At 40.3% G+C, this 18,106-nt stretch overlaps 1 protein-coding gene across 1 annotated transcript in view; it reads right to left on the bottom strand.

The window, feature by feature from the left end:
• acer3 (alkaline ceramidase 3) overlaps nt 1–18,106 on the bottom strand; it is a 173,067-nt gene that overhangs the window by 96,438 nt on the left and 58,523 nt on the right. Inside the window, exons 3-4 of the mRNA XM_080197681.1 lie at nt 16,495–16,547; nt 7,580–7,632 (exon numbers count right to left, since the gene is read on the bottom strand). Coding sequence (XP_080053807.1) covers nt 7,580–7,632; nt 16,495–16,547 — 106 coding nt within the window. The remainder of the gene's footprint in view (nt 1–7,579; nt 7,633–16,494; nt 16,548–18,106) is intronic.

The raw sequence follows: 18,106 nt of genomic DNA on the forward strand, positions 1-18,106 counted from the left end.
TCTGAATGAATGCTACAACCCCAATTACACCTTAAGTTACTCTTTTTAAAAATAAACTCTCTCCCACTTTCCCTTGTACGTTCGAGTGGATGGATGGGGAGAGTGTTTCTCAAGTTTAAAACCTGAACCTTTACAAGTAGTTTCTGTTCCTTCATCATTCGACACAAATTGATACCAACTGCGGGCTATAAAAGGCAAATGAGAACAAATTCCACTGACATAGTTCCAATGCAGGAAAGGTTCAAACAAAAATCATTATGGAACAAAAAGATATATTAGGAACGGTGAGGTTAGATTTTAAAGCGTACCTTAAAAGGAATGGGATGGTGAAGCAGAGAGCAATTTCACAATGGGCCCTGGCACACTTAGAGAACTGCCGTGAGCACTGAAGGAGTGTTGCATTGACAGGGGTGCCAGCTTTTGGATGTTTAACCACAGCCTCTTGGGCAAGTATAAAAGATTCCCAAGTATTTTCAGTCGGAGAGTTCTCTTAGCCAATCATAAAATTATTTAATGCAGGAGGCCATTCAGCCTTCATATCCGAACCAGTTCTCCATAGGTGCAATTTACCTCATACCACTTGCTCATCTTCTCCCCAACCCCATCCCTCAGTTCTCAGATAACAGCCCAATTCCCTCTTGAATGTCTCAATGTGAACCTGCCTCTGTCACACTCTCAAGCAGCACATTCCACATCCTAACCACTCACTGCATAAAACAGGCTTTCATCATGTCGCCATTGTCCATTATCTGAAACCTGTGCCCTCTGGTTCTCAATCCTTTCACCAATGAGAACATATTTTCCAGACTTACTCTGAACGCCTCCATTAAATCTTCTCTCAACCTTCTCTTCTCCAAGGAAAGAAGTCCTGACTTCTTCAATCTACTTAACTAAAATTCCTCATCCCTAGACCTATTTTCATGATTCTTTTCTGCACTCTCTAATGTCTTCGCATCCTTCCTAAAGTGTGGTACCCAGCACTGGTCGTTGCACTCCAGTTGAGGCCCAGCCAGTGTTTTATACAAGTTTACCACAACATTCGTACTTTTATACTCTATGCCCCTATTAATACAGCCTAGGATGTTGCATATTAACTGCTCTCTCAACCTGACCTGCCACCTCTAATAATTTTTGCACAAAAATGCCTGGGTTCCCCTGCTTCTGCAACCCCTTTAGAATATTTAACCTATAACCAACACCACTAAAATTATCTGGTTATTACATTTCGTAGCATCTTTATTTGAGCAGTTGCATTTCCCTGTACGACAAGCATGACTATATTTCATTTGTTTGCATCAAATGGATGGGCTGTTACACACCCAAGCTTTATTGGCTTATAAATAAACCAATATTGAGCAATGCGCATTAACTCCAGAACCAAAGGGATGTGGAATCTGCTTACAGCAGCAACATGCATCACTTGAGCCAAGCAGGTGTGTACAAAAGAATTGAATGTGTAGCAACTTATCTTTATTCTACTGCATCCCTGCTTTGAATGTGCAATTGTGCATGGCAGGCCCACTTCCCTAGTCAAAACCTCAGATTCAGAATATTGACAGTTGCATCACAGATACGAGTGAGTCGACCATTCATGTGTAAAAACATATTCAAACCCAAGAGTTTAGTTTCAGCTGTCTGGTCAAAGCAAACAATGCTTCATGAAAGAAGCACGATACATACTCCAGTCAGACAAGAATCAGCAGAAACACCTGCCATGCCGATTTAGGATTCACAAATTAGTTAAGGGCTCAAAATAAAGGGAGTTCAGTTTACTTTTCCAAGCCACGCAGGCATGCATCTTTTGCTAACTAGTTTAGTTAATGTTTGAAACTTAGAACCATAGAATCTATAGTGCAGAAGGGGGCCATTTGGCCCATCAAGCCTGCACTGACAACAATCCCACCTAAGTCCTATCCCCGTAACCCCACACATTTACTCTCCTAATCTCCCTGACAGATTTGGCCATGATAAATTGCCCATCAACCTAATCCGCACATCTTTGGGGAAAGACTCACGGGCACGTCCCTGGTTTGAGCAATGCTGAAAATCAAAGTAATCTTTCACTTCAACAAAGAAACAAAGTGGTCCCATCATGCCCAAAAACATGCAGACAGCACAAGGAGGCCACTTAACCCATCATGACTGTGCTGGCTCTTTCCCCACTCCCCAGACGAAGGAGCAGCGCTCCGAAAGCTAGTGGCGTTTGCTATCAAATAAACCTGGTGTTGTGAGACTTCTCACTGTCTTTCCCTATAGCCCTTTTTTTCAATCTTTTCAAATATTGATTCAATCTCTTTTGGAAGTTACCACTGATTTTGCTTCCATTTCCGGCAATGGATTCCAGATTGTAACTGCAAAACTTCTCCAAGGCTTTTTTGCCAGTTATCTTCAATCTGTGCCCTTTGGTTCTTGAACCTCCTGCCAATGAAAATAATTTCTTCCTATATATTCCATCAAGTGCCTTCAGAATTTTGAACATCCCTATTAAAATCTCCCAAATTTCCAATACAATTCCCATTAACTTTGGATGCTCAAACAGTCTATCAGAATCTCAAAGTGGGCCTCACCACAAGCAGGTACAGGATCAACTTCCATGTGGAGGCAGGCAATGCATTCCAGATTATAACAAAGGCAAAATATTGCAGATGCTGGAATCTGAAACTAAAACACAAAATGCTGGGGAATCTTCGCAGGTCTGACAGCACCTGTGGAGCCTTGCTAAATATTTTTAAGACGCGGGTTGATGGGTTTATGATAAGAGAGGGGATTAAGGGTTATGGGGAGAGGGCGGGAATGTGGAACTGAGCCACGACAGATCAGCCATGATCTTATTGAATGGCGGGGCAGGCTCGAAGGGCTAGATGGCCTACTCCTGCTCCTATTTCTTATGTTCTTATGTTCTTAGAAGGAACAGAGCCAACGTTGAGTCTGGATGATCCTTCTTCAGGGCTCTATTGTCTCTCCATGGATGTTGTTGACCTGCTAGGTTTCCCCAGCATTTTCTGCTTCTGTTTCACATTCCAGCATCTGCAGTATTTTGCCTTTACCTTGGTGTTTAGCTCACTGCCACTTCTCTTCCAGGAATGCTTTCTCTGAAGAAGTACTCTTCTCTCCAAACAGTCCTGAGGAAGTCATCCAGACTCGAAACGTTGGCTCAATTCTATCTCCACAGATGCTGTGAGACCTGCTGATGTTCTACCAGATTATAACATGTTGCTTTAAATACAGACTTCAATTTTGAGCATCTTAGGTGACTATGATACTATGAGGGTAACACTGCTTACTAACATCTGCTAATCAATGTCTCACTTGAGGGCCATCCTCAGAATACTGCATCTTACTGCAGCAGCACAGAGTGACGAGAAAAGTTTGTGTGTGTGAATCCTCACAATGAATTTACAATTTTAGGAAAGGCACTGTGAAAACACTCAGTTGCATGGTATATATTTCTTCATGAAAAGTACAAAACTTTAGGTTCAATTGAGTTTTGATACAGTTGTTTCAAAAACCAGAGTATTCACTTACTGCAGAACAAGAAAATTAAATGACATGACACTGAATCCCAACAAAATCAACCACTTAAACTGATGAGTGTCTAGGGGTGATAATGGGCCTTGATGCTCAAGGTATTTGCCTTGAAGTCCTTCACCCTTACTTGTGGTTATGTCAAACGGGCAGCAATATTGAGGGTAAATAAGTGAAAAGAACTTGCTGAAGAGACTATGAAGCAAAACTGCTAATCTAAATTGAATTGGTCAGCAAGGATTATTGCAGCAATCGATAAAGTTCACATTCCATTTAATTGTTATTCTCAAATAACAAAAGTGACTTTTAATTTCTTTAAACAAATCTGGGCATGCTCTAACACTTTACCTCCGAAACATGCAAAACAATCTAGGGGTTGCTAAGAAAACCTAAAACTACTCTTCAAAGGTTTGCAATAGCACTATCAATGAAAACGTTTTGTCACTGTTACTTACCTGTTCATTCTTTTCTAATCACCTATCAACATTCCCCCTCTTTAGCTCCTTCAGATTTTTTATGCCTACACTATCTAAAAGCATACTGCAGACAACAATCCAATCATACACCTTTTGTACAAATAAACATGCTCACTCAAACTTTCAACACCTTAGCTGTGGCGAATTTTAGACCCACTTTATCACCTCAATTCAAAAATTAAATCATTCTCCAGGTCTAATATTGATGGTCCAGACTCTGCAGTTATAGAAGGTCAACAAAAAGTCATACTTCATTCACTTGTCTGAACTGCAAAGCAACACTTGTGTCAGTCGCTGGGTCAAAATCCTGAAACCCAGAATTTCCGCAACAGCACTGAGTGTACCTACACCAATGGCTTGCAGCGATTCAAGACAACAGCTCACCAATACCTTCCCAATGGCAATTAGGGATGGGTAATAAATGCTGGCTTAGCTAGCAACATCCAGATCCCATGAAGGAATATAAAAAAAATCCATTCTCTCGAACCTGTTCTACCATTCAATGAAATCATGGCAGACTTTTACCTTAACACTATCTATTCACTTTGACGTCATAAATCTTTAACACCTTTGCCTAACCAAAACATACTCATTTCGATTTTTTACACTTTCAATTGACCCCAGCCTCAACCAGTTTTACAGGGATTTCCAGTTTTCCATTACCCTATGTGAAAACATGCTTTCTAACAGCACCTCTGAACTACTCATTTTAAGGTACAATATGGCCAGAGGAAATAATTTCTATGTTAAATCTTTCAAACACTTAAATATCTCAATTATTACCTGAGAACTTTGAAAGTCAATGGATAGTTTGTGCAAACAATGCTCATAATTTCACCTTTTAGCCTTTGTATCATTACAGTGAATTTGCACTGCACCCCAAGGCCAATATATATGTACCCCGAGGTTTGGTGTTCAAACTAACTCAAGTTTCCCTTTTTAATTCTTTCTCTTGCTCATTTATCACCTGAGGATCTTGGTAGGGCTCCTGGGTAGATGGGTGACCAAGGCCAATCTGAGCCCGAAAACTTCTGCTGCAAACAGGAAAGGATGCCACAGATCAGTTGCTGCCTCAGAATTTATTTTCCTTGCGTTTTCTCTCTGCCTCTGAGGCTTGCTTGCTTTCAAAGGGGGCAGCATTGCTTTTCACTTGGTGGCATCAGGCACAGCAATTCTGGGCATGGTTCTCCCAGGAGTCAAAGTTAATATCTAAACAACTAGGTGAAGCCTCGAGTGTCCTCATAGTGTTTCATTTAACCGCCATTGGAACACACCCATGGACTCAAATACTCCATAGCAAATTTGCTTCGATAAGCGAGTATCAGACGTTCTGGTCACATAACAACCTAACTCAGTTATGACTGCCTCAGTATGGTGTGGATGCTTGGCTAAACTGATCATCTCTATCTGATATTTTATGTTGCCATCTGATCATCAGAGTCGCCCAAAGGCAGCTCAAACGAAAGTGATCAATCTTGGGGCAGCATGCTGGCATAATGGTTGCTGCCTTACAACGCCAGGGACCCAGGTTCAATTCCAGCCTCAGGTAACTGTCTATGTGGAGTTTGCACATTCTTCCTGTGTCTGTGCAGGTTTCCTCCGGGTGCTCCAGTTTCTTCCCACACTCCAAAGATGTGTGAGTTAGGTTAATTGGCCACGCTAAATTGATCCTAGTGTCAAGGGGATTAGCAGAGTAAATATGTGGAGCTAGAGCAGTAGGGTCTGGGTGGCATGTGGGCAGTACAGACTTGATGGGCCAAATGACCTCCTTCTGTACTGTAGGGATTCTATGAGCTTCTTGGCATGCGGTTCATACACAGTCCAAGGCTCGCAAATGCGCACAGCAGAGTGGGTATTGCTCTACAGACTTTCAGTTCGTATCCAGATCATGCTTGAAGTCTGCTGAAGGCTGTACTTGCTTTAGCAATTCTTACATATGTCACATCATCAGCACATACAGTTGGAGAGAATGCGCTGCACTGCTGATAAGTTCATACATTGAAAGCCTGCGCTCAAGATAGGACATTTCTGGAATAGGCTTGAAAATTACTTCAGTTTCCTTCATGGTGATGATCAGGTCAAAGTTGTCAAATGCATTGCAGAACATGCCAGCACAACGCTGCATATCCAGCTTCATACTGGCAGTTAATGCACAGTTATTGGCACATGGAAAATCACAAAGCATATCAAGATATTTGGTCTTTGTTTGAAGTTGTCTCAGATTGAGCAGCTTCCTGTCCATGCCATGTCTGATTTTGAGACTAGGACCACCATCATGGAGGGCAACAGAAAGCATGGCAGAGAAAAACACGCAGTCTTGTTTACCTCTATTCACAACTGGGTATGGATCAGAAGACTTTTAACTCTAAATAACAATACAAAGTCAAAGTATCATTTAATGACGGGGGTACAACGTGTTTGAGTTACATCAATGTGCCCTGTTTCAGTTGTCCCTGTCTCTAATTGCACTTTACCAGAAAACTACAGTGATCTTTATTCAATATGGGCAAAGTCAAAGGAAAATGACTCATACGTGATTTAAATTAATTGCAAATGATGCACATTTCTTGTCAGTTTACTTTCTGTACCACAATTTTGTGCCACACCTTTTAATGTCAGTATTATAAACACTTATGGCCATAATTGCCCAGTTCTGCCAATGGACTTTCCCACCAGAAGTCAATGAGTGTTTAGCTGGGCCCCACTGTGATAGGTCTTGCCACAGATAGGGCCAGAAAATCCTGGTCTATGTAATAATTAACAATAAGAAATGTCCTAACTTCAGAGTCGTACATTTCTATGTAAAGAACGACTGTCACAAGGTACCGCATTTTGTAGTGTTCTACTGCTCCTCTCCTACATATTCCAATTACTTAATTTGTATTCAAAACAAACTACCACAGTAAACTTCATTTAAAAAAAACACTTTCGCAACTCTGTGGGCTTGTCTCTCAGGCTGGTTTCACAATGTGGCTCCCTTTGCTTTGATTGGAGTTGCTATCAGTCACTGAGGTCATAGCAGCAACCTCACAGTGAGAGACGGAGACAAACACACACACACACTCTCCAAGAAAGGTGAAAATTAGAGCTTTTTAAAAATGAAGTAATTCAGTTGCTATGTATTGGGAGATGCAATGTGGTAACATTTTGAAATACATATGCTGATTATATATTCCTTTCTCTTTCATTGAGCTAATTCCAGCCAAAATATAGCCACTCAACTAAGACAGACACACAGACAAGACACAGACACACATACATACACACACACACTCCTTTTCAATATTTCCAGCATTACCAAACACTTGGTACAAATGAAGGAGAAAAAAACCTAAGTTAAGAAACTGTGCAACCTAAAATTTCAAGCAAACTTTGTAACTCCAAGGTTGAAATGTACTCATTATGGAAACAGAAGCAGTTAATATAACACAAAAGGGCAAATGCAAGAGGTGAGATTGTTTAACTTGATTTTCACATCACAGGACTGATGCTTAATTAAAAACTTGAATGATTCACGAGACATGAACCATTATTAGTTAGCAACTCTGATGAGAATCCAATACTAGTCAAGTACTTACAGGCAGTAGACAAATATACAGCAGCTGTAGATCATGGGAAGTTCATCCAACAACTGGGACAAAGATTAAAAAAAAGAATGAGTTTTATTAGCAAGCATGTTTCTAACAAAATTCCTAAAGAAAATACAGGATAGTCTATAAACCTTTACAAAGCTAATTTATCCATTATTATTTGTAATCTGTGTAAATTAATCCAGAAACTCAGCTAATATTCTGGAGACGCAGGGTCAAATCCCAACATGGTAGGATTTGAATTCAATAAAAAATATCTGGAATTAAGAATCTACTGATGACCATGAAACCATTGTTGATTGTTGGAAAAACACATCTGGTTCACTAATGTTCTTTTAGGGAAGGAAATCTGCCACCCTTACCTGGTCTGGCCTACCTGTGACTCCACAGCCACAGCAATGTGGTTGATTCTCAACTGACCTCGCGCAACTAGGGATGGACAATAAATGCTGGCCAGTCAGCAGCATCCGTGTCCCACAAATGAATAAAAAGAAAAATAGCTTCCACAGAAGTCACCAATGGAACAAAATAATCTTTTAAAATTAACTTGCACTTTCTTTTAAAAGCCGCATAATCAGCGTTCACACATATACCCATTGCCTATCCAGGGCTTTAAGCATGCGCTTTGGGAGAGGAGCAGAGATTTGAAGATTCAAAGTGAGCAGTGAAAACAAGAGTCAGCATTTTATACCCTTAATTTGAAAACTCTTCTGAAGATCTTGGAAAGCTTTTTGAAGAAGAATAATAATACGCCAGTCAATGCCATCAAATTTTCAGTCTCTGAAGCTGGTGAAAGAAAAACTTTTGAAATTGGAGAGGCTGTGTTTCTTTAGCCTATGATTTTATACTTCAGTCACCTTTTCTAACTGACACATTGAGAGGAGGAAGGAGGATGTTGAGGACCGCAATCACCACTGAAAGGGCTTAACCCATCAGCATAACTTTTCTTTAGAAAGAAACATCACAAAACAAATTTGTTTCACTTTATAAACATATAGGAATTGATTTTAAAATCTTTTACTTTAAGGAGACCTTCCGCCACATTTTTTGCCTTCTTCCTGAATGCATCCCCGAAGGTAGAGGAGTGTGAAACTAGAAGGCATAGGTTTAAGATGAGGGGAGAGATACAAAAGGGTTCCAGAGGGGCAACTGTTTCACAGAGTAGTGAGTGTCTGGAACAAGCTGCCAGAGGTAGTGGTAGAGATAGGTAAAATTTTGTCTTTTAAAAAGCACTTAGACAGTTACATGGGTAAGATGGGGATAGAGGGATATGGGACAAACGCAAGCAATTGGGATTAGCTTAGTGGTTTAAAAAAAAGGGCGGCATGGACAAGTTAGGCCGAATGGCCTGGTTCCATGCTGTAAACCTCTATGATTTTATCTCTCAGCAAATCATGAGGATCATCAAATCTATCAAATTGCAAGATAAAACTAAAAGTCTCGCATTTGCCTGTAGGCCAAGTCCATTGGAACACGTTACGCTAATAAAGGCAGAACCGATTATTTATAGGATTTCTTCCTCCATTCATCCTCAGGGTGTGGATACTGGTGACAAAGCCTGGCTTTACTGCCCATCCCAATATGTTATTTGCTAAGTGATCTACCACCTTGAACTATTATAGTCCAAATGGTGAAGGTATTCTAGGTAGGCAGTGCCACTACTTAACCCAGTGAATGATAAAGAAACCATGACATGTCCATGTCAGGATGATGTGGGACTTGGTTTTGTGCCCATGCTCCTATTGCTCTTGCCCTTTCCCATATTAAAGTGGGAAGTGGGTTAAATTGGATGATGGAAGGGGATGAGTTAAAATTGGAGATGGTCAGGAGCAAATCAGAAAGATTGTGAAACAGTAAATTGTATGGAACTGTAGGAACCTCTGAAACATGATTTATTCATTGCTTGTGTGTAACAATTTACTGGTGAAGAAACTCCTCTGACGAAGAATGTCCAAGTTAATGAGAGATACTCATTCCATGATTTCAACAGAAAAAAAATCTAATGAATGAGGGCTCTGTCTCCATGTAGGAGTGCATCAAGTGCATGTTAATTTCTCTAAGAGCCAAGAACAACATGCTTAACAGTTTCTGCTCATGGCATATCATTTGCCTCAGTGTGTAAATGCACCACCTAGTAATTAGCAGGCCCAGCTGCAATAGCAATGCCAGCTGGATTGGTCTGTGTGCTTCTGAAAATAATGTGGGAACAAAAAGTCAGCCAGGGTTCCTACCCCAAATTTTATCCTGTTATTCTTGTCGCATACTCAATTTGTGGTGCTCTCGTATACAAATAGGTTGTCAACATTAATAGACCAGACTCTTGCAAGTGAGAGAGAGGGCTGCTGTCAGCTGCAGAAGTGCATCACAACAAATGGAAGAGAAGAAATAATTTGTATTCTAAAAAGTCTATTCAATATATAACCAATAATAGTCTCTACAGAATTTGACAACAAGTCTAATTTTTGGATTATGTTCATTACGTACAAAAGTTTTGTAGTGGTTTATAAAGTCACAAGAACTTCCTAATTAATAAGATTCCTTTGTAACAATTCACTGTCACTTAACCATTATCTTAGTTAATTATATCAGAGGTTTACAAGCATATGTCAACATTGAACATGCCAACTGTGGTCACTGGGCTGAAATTAATGGCAACACAAGTCATTTAAAAATTCAAACAAGAACAGCAAGCAAAGTCGAAGCTCAAAGAGATGACTAAAATGTCAAAAAATAATGACTCTCAGGATTTTGTACACAACTATATTCTTAGGCAGGTTAGAATGGAGGACATTTAATATATTTTAATTATGAGAAACAAAGCCACTTTTCTGACATGTAATGACCACTCATAACAGCCGCTCCACTGCAGTGTTATGTATAACATTGCATAAAACACATTCCATCCAGTACTGCTAACACAGCCTCCAATGAACTCCCATTTAATTTTTGGTAGAGAATGCCTTTCGTAAGACCACATTAACAGTTTCAGACAGAAGACCACCAGCCCACTCTGTTTATCTATTCACAATATCCCCCCAGTGTCTTTCTAATAATCCACTGGCTGACAAGAATAGGGGAAAAACTGGTTCCCTTCTTGAAGTCCATATCTTATTCCACTATCTGTTCTGCAATTTGGTCCACATATTTACCAACCTTCTAGTTAGAAAAAATAAAGTTTCTATTGACTTCCCAGTTTTCTAGTTATTCAGAATTTCTAAATATGGTCCTTTATGCATCAAATTTGTACAAACAGAAAAGCTTACTTTGATCCAAATTCTTAGGCTCCTCAATTTAAGAGAAAAAAGAACCAGAGCAATCAAGCTTTCCTCAAGAATTCCCCAAATTTTGGCATCTTTCATGTCATCCTTCTCTCTATCCCCAGAACAATGCCAAGCTAAAAAGCTGGCCTATTGTGAAAGTTCCCTACAGTAGCATACCTTTTAAATACTCAAGAAAATCGCACAAAGTGAAGAAAGTAATATCTGCATGTTACTCAGCATGTCTCAAAGAGCTTGAGTCAATGTTAGTTTGTATCCTTCAAAGCCTATTACATCACTATCTTTTACAAAGAGAGGGCTGAGGGGTGCCATCCTTTGAAATGACCAAGGCCCCATCTGCTCATACAGATAGAGGTAACAATCAGATCGTAGTATTGGAAGAACAGCAAGCTATTTTTCTGGTGTTATATTTATGCTTTAACTCACGTCAAAAAAGCAAAATAACTAGTCATCCATCTACCTTATTTGCTGTTTGTGAGACGTTGTTTGTACAAATTGACTGAAGTTACACTGCAAAAATGTTTAATTGGTTATGAAGTACTTTGAGATGCCCTGAGCTTGTGAAAGAAGCTATACAAGTTCAAGTTCTTTGACTTGCAGGAAATCACCACAATATTTAAACATCTCAAAGCTAAAGCTGCTGAGAAATGGAATGCACACTCACTTCCTGTGAGGATACATCACAAATCCAGAGTTGTTTCTGAAGGTCATAGGGCCAAAGTTTCATTTGAGCTTATGGTCAACAGTGACAAGAATGTTGATGGTTAAAAATCAAGGACATGCTCTTATTTGAAAATGGTCATTATTTGGCACTTGCGAAGTGTAAATATTATACACTTGTTGTCAGTTTCAAGCCTGGATGTCATCCAGGTCCAGCTGGCATAGACTGCTTCACTGTTGGATGCGTTACAAATGGAAATCAACACTGCGGAATGGTCAGTGAACAGTCCTGCTGCTGAAGAAAGGTTGCTAATAGAGATAGTTGGGCCATAATAAATTCGACAGAAGATGTGTCAGAATCTTCCTTCATTCATCTCACAATGTCAAGCCCTGTCTGTGTGGAGCATATTGCAGCCAGAACATTATCAACATGAAAAAAAAAACTCACAACATCAGATGAAAGTCAAACAGGTTTATTTGGTGTCATGAGCTTTTGGAGCACTGTTCCTTCATCAGGTGAGTGAGCTTGGGCCTCTTGGGCCATTTTATGCCCCCTCACCTGATGAAGGAGCAGTGCGCCAAAAGCTCGTGACATCAAATAAAGCTTTTGGACTTTAATCTGTTGTGATACTTCTTACTGTGCCCAACCCAATCCAACGCAGACATCTCCACATCATGAAAAAAAAGCAGTGTAATTGTAAATTCTCTCACTCAAAGAAATTACTGTCACTAATTAAAGTGGATGGAAATTGGCTAACAACTTCAATTCTTCACACATCTTATAACACACATTGTGCTCCCATTTACTCAATACCCAACTCTGCAAGTATAGAGGCAGCACGTCCTTTCTTGTTGGGGAGATGATTAAGAGAATTAATTAAAAGTGTAATTCAATTGTACTCTTCAGCCCAAATCTACAAGTCCACTCTTGCAGCATTAGCTGGTAACCATCTCTTTCCTTTATCAATGCAAGACAATGCACGCCTTTTGTACCACTCATCAAAAAAAGTCTTCCTTTACTTTTACACCTTTTGTCCCAGATGGTGCCAAGCCATTCACAGGGATATGATGATACTATGGATCCTTGTGCATTGATGTACAAAATGGGGAGAGAGAACCAAAGAGGTAAATATGGATGGATTACAACAAAGCCGTCAAAACTCAGCTGCCCATATCCAAACATTCATCAAGTTCCTCTCATCCATCATCCTGAGTAACATAGGCCAACGATTCAGCAAACACCTCAATTTTATGTTCAAACCTTTTCATTGCCCTGTTCCCCCCGATCTCTGTAATCTCTTCTAGCCCTCTGAAACCTCTGTTTATCTCCAATTTTGCATCTCTCCAGCACAGTGCCTTAATCCTGGGCCTTGAACTGTAGAATTCCCTTTCTAAACTTTTTCCCATCTTTCAAGATGCTCTACTGGGGCAACCCCTTTGACTAAGCTTTTAATATCATAAAATTGCCCAAGAATAATACTGCAGTAGTGCAACTTGGGCAATTTTACGACATTAAAAGCATTACATAAATGCACGTTGCTGTTGAGCCTCATTATTTCCTTAGACAAGACCAAGACATGTACACTGGAGCATCTGTCGGTGGATGATGATCACAAGCAGAAGCTCCGGAGGATTTCCCCTCCCTGGTCCAGGTGCTAAATTAAATTTATATGATCCACCTTAGATCAATCAAAAATTGAACTTTCCCTGTTTAATTCAAGTATTCACTTCCCTCCTCGTCAATGGCAAATAAAATTATAAGATGCAAAAATGGATTTTATCTTTTCTGTTTAGTTCATTTTCTAATTTTTTTTTCATACAGCACAGAAGAAGCCATTTGGTCTGTTATGCTTACGCCAGTTCTTTGAGGGAGTTTTTAATCAATTTTACTCTTTCCCTGTAACCTTGCCAACTTTTACTTTACAACTGTGTACTGTATCTAATTCCCTTGGACAGTTACCATTCAATCTGCTTCCACCACTTATCCAGGACATGAATTCAAGATCGTAGCTAATTATGTAAAAAAAACTCCTTCTGTTTCATCCCCACATATGTAGCCACAGCTGTCATTCAGTACCTTAGCCAAGCGGTCATTCTTCAAATGCAAGTCACAACACGAGTGTGAGCATATTATACCTGTAACTCCCCTCAGCCTTACAACTCTCGGAGTCTTCTGCACTCCTCTAATCTGGCCTCTTGTACGTACCCAATTTTCTTTCCGCTGCTGAGAATCACCTCATTCCAAATACATTCCACAGAAAAATAAAGTCAGCATGAAAGCCCTACCTGTGGTTTACTCAGGATATTAGGATAATCCAATTATAATGTTGCAAACATTATTATTTTTCAGAAACCAACAAAGGACCACCAAAAAGTTGACCAAGTGGAAAAAATAGCCTGACAGCAAATTAACCATGAATATAAAAAAAGAGTTTAAAAGATTTTCTAATAAGTATATGAAAAGAAAGAGAGTATTTAAAGTAAATAGTGGTCCTTTAGAAGCAGATAGAAAAGATTATGATGGGGAATTGGGTAATTAGGAAATGGCAGAGACATTCATATATTTTACGCCTGTCTTCACAGTAAACCAGGAACATAGGGTAATCAAGGGGCTAATAAGGAAATTAAAGTAACTAATAAACATAGAAACTAGAAGCAGGAGTAGGCCATTTGGCCCTTCGATACTGCTCTGCCATTCATTTTGATCATGGCTAATCATAAAATTAAATATCCTGAGCCCCCTTTCCCCCCATATCCCTTGATCCCTTTAGCCTGAAATCTTGAAATCAGACAATCTTTTGGCCTCAACCACATTCTGTGGGAGTGAATTCCAAACATTCACCACTCTGGGTGAAGAAATTTCTCCTTACCTCAGGTTTAAAAGGTTTTCCCTTTATCTTCAAATTATGACCCCTAGTTTTGTACTCCCCCACCATTAAGAACATTCTTTCTGAAATTTCCCTGTCTAATCCTATTAGAATTTTATAAATTTCTATGAGATCCCTCTCACTCTTCTAAACTCCAGTGAATATAATTCTAATTAACTAAGTCTTTCCTCATATGACAGACCTGCAAACTCAGGAATCAGCCTAGTAAACCTTCGCTCTGCAGCATCCTTCCTCAAATAAGTACACCAAAACTGCATACAATACTCCAGGTGTGGCCTCAACAATGCCCTATATATACACACTTGCAGCAGAACATCCCTATCCCTATATTCAAATCTTCTCTCCAGGAACATACCATTTGCCTTCTTTACTGCTTGCTGTACCTGTGCACTTACTTTCAATGACTGATGCACAAGGACAACAAGGTCTCTCAATTTACACCCATTCAAGTAATAATTCATTTTCCTATTTTGCTACCAAAGTTGATAGCCTCACATTTATCCACATTATACTGCATCTACCATGCAGATACCCGTACACTCAGCCTGCCCAAATCATGCTGAAGCATTTTTGCATCCTCCTCACAGCTCACCCTCCCTTACAACTTCGTATCATCTGCAAATTTGGAGATGACACTTCATAAGAACATAAGAACATAAGAACATAAGAAATAGGAGCAGGAGTAGGCCATCTGGCCCTTCGAGCCTGCCCCGCCATTCAATAAGATCATGGCTGATCTGTCGTGGCTCAGTTCCACTTTCCCGCCCTCTCCCCATAACCCTTAATCCCCTCTCTTATCAAAAACCCATCAACCCGCTTCTTAAAAATATTTAGCGAGGCAGCCTCCACCACTTCAACGGGCAGAGAATTCCAGAGATTCACCACCCTTTGAGTGAAGAAGTTCCTCCTCAACTCCGTTCTGAACCGCCCCCCCTTTATCTTGAGGCTGTGCCCCCTAGTCCTACTGTCTTTTTTGAGCGGGAAGAGTCTTTCCACCTCTATCCTATCCATCCCATTCATCATCTTATACGTCTCAATGAGATCTCCCCTCATTCTTCTAAACTCTAACGAGTACAAGCCTAGTTTATTCAGCCTCTCCTCATAGCTCAACCCCCTCAACTCCGGTATCAGCCTAGTAAACCTCCTCTGCACTCCCTCCAGGGCCAAAATATCCTTGCGCAGGTGCGGCGCCCAAAACTGCACACAGTACTCCAGCTGCGGCCTCACCAATGCCACTTCCAAATTATTAACATATAATGTGAACAATCAGCAGTGAAAAAGTATAGGAGGAATGCAAGAACTAAAATCTAACAAATCCCCAGGACCTCATGGCCTACAGTCTAGGTCCTAAAAGTGATAGCTAGAGATTGTGGATGAGCCAAATACGAATTTCTAAAGTTTTGTTAGATTTTTGGTCCCATTAGATTGGAATTTGGCAAATGTAACTGCTTTTCAAAAGAGAGAGAGAGAGAAAACAGAGAGCTAAAGGCCACTTAGCCTAACACAGGCTTGTTCAACATTTTTGCTTGGGAGGGCCACACTTGCATAATTTTCTCACTCGGGAGGCCAATAAGCAAATTTCAGAAAGGTATGGTTTGGCACAATAATAAACTGAATTTTGATGTTTTAAGAGACAATTGCTGAGCAACTGGAACACAATGTCATAGCAACAAATGATTTGAGTTTAAAAAAAGCGTAAGCAATAAAAATGACCAGAATGTCAAAGGGTCAGTGTATGTGGATGCATGTGTGTTGGTGGTGACAGCGAGTGAGAAAACTGAGACTGGCCATGAGGCAAGCTCGCAATCACCCTCTCCCACCCAGTCTCTCACACACACCCACTGGCATCCAGTCATTCCCAAACACACCCAGTCACCCACTCACACTCCCTTACACACACAGCCATAGTCACCCACTCATTCCCATACAATGGTTCTTTGGATCTTAAGTTATGATGTTAACAGGAAGTGTGCGACAGCATTGTATGTACCAAAAATATTCAAGATGTAAGTTAAGTCTGAAAGGCAGTCAAGAAAAACAAAATTTTAATGAATGAAGTAGTTGTGCAGTTGCTCACCTGCATTTCATATTTCAATGTCATGTGGAAGCACCAGGACCCTATTCCCACAGCTGAAACAATAAAAGGACAAGAGTTAAAAGACTGACAGATGGGAGGGACATAGGGTTAAATGGACAAATCTCAGTATTGATTCATAACAATAGCTGCATTGAACACAGGAAATTACTCCACAGCTTTTATATGCTCCAGACTGTCAGAAAGTTCTGTAAAGGGGATTTTCACTGTAAGTTCATTGCAGTGTGAATGTAAACCTATTTGTGACACTAATAAATAACCGTTAGCCTTTAATTTTGCACTTTTGCTATTATGCTTTCTAGAATTGCTAAATCCAATCAGATTTTGCCAAGTTACAATTTAATAAAACAAACTGGTGCTTTAAAACACTGCTGTTATTTGAACAAAGAACAACACAGCACGGGAAACAGGCCCTTCGGCCAAACGAGCTCGTGCCGCCATCTTAACAATGTGTTTTTCCTCCTCCACCCTTGACCCATGTCTATGCTTATGGTACCCCCAATGGAAGCCAGATTAAGGGGAGAATAAATTAGGGATAATTTGTTACACCAATCAGCCTAAGAGCACATCTTTGGGGTGTGGGAGGAAACCGGAGCACCAGCATGCCATGGTCCCATGCTGTCATAGATGTGCAGCACTGCAGAAAGCCAACCAGCACACTTCAGGTTATTCCATTTGTGCACGTCTATTCATGAAAAATGCAGAGGGGCTGGAAAACACTGGGAACAAATTAAAAGCTGGCTTTCTTGGCACACATTACTTTGGTAACTGCAAGTTGCTAACAAAAACACTTCCTCCATTAACAACATTGATGATTCCTTTGGGTAGCTGACACTGTATTTCAGATGGGGTTGTCTAGAAAATAATCACTATTTGCAGGGGATTCAGGGACGTGTGATATAAACAAGAGTCAGTTATAGCTTGGCATTATGGAGGTGAGAGAGGGGCCCCTCTGGGAGCACATTAGGATTCAACTTCCTTGAAAACTGTGAAACTGAAAGATTTAGAATCTGTGATTTCAGCACAAAAGTCAGCTTTCTATCCAATGTGCACGTATTAGCTCCCACATAAGAGTGAGTAATTTGGATCGTCATCGCTGCTCCCTTCTCATGCACCTTTTTAAAAAAAAACCTAAAATTTTTTTGCATCCTTCCTGAACGATTCATTTAATTCCTCATGCATGTCCTTTCTCACCTGGTTTGAATAACAGCAATTAGCTAAACATCCCAAGAGCCCCTTCCACGAAGAAAAGTTTTTTTCCCCCCACATTCAGGCTCTCCCACAGCACTATTCCTGAACTGGTGCCAGTTGTTATTTGGCAGGGCATACTGAGGGGCTCATCACCAGGGTGAACAGCTTGTCCAGTCTGCACTTTGGTCTTCTTCTCTGTATATGATCCCGGCCATAACATTTACACATATGTAAGGTTTAGAGTTTGCTCGGACAGAATACAGCAAAACGCTGAGCTGGCACTTTCAACAACTGTGCTTCAGAAAAAAAGCCACATATGATTCTCTGCATCCCACCAGCTCCCCCACGGAGTGCCAATACCAATTACCCAAACATCCATTAACCCGACTTCCTGTCTAAAATC

Source organism: Carcharhinus amblyrhynchos, chromosome 10, assembly GCF_965287045.1.
Source record: "Carcharhinus amblyrhynchos chromosome 10, sCarAmb.v2.hapA, whole genome shotgun sequence".
Taxonomy (NCBI): Eukaryota; Metazoa; Chordata; class Chondrichthyes; order Carcharhiniformes; family Carcharhinidae; genus Carcharhinus; species Carcharhinus amblyrhynchos.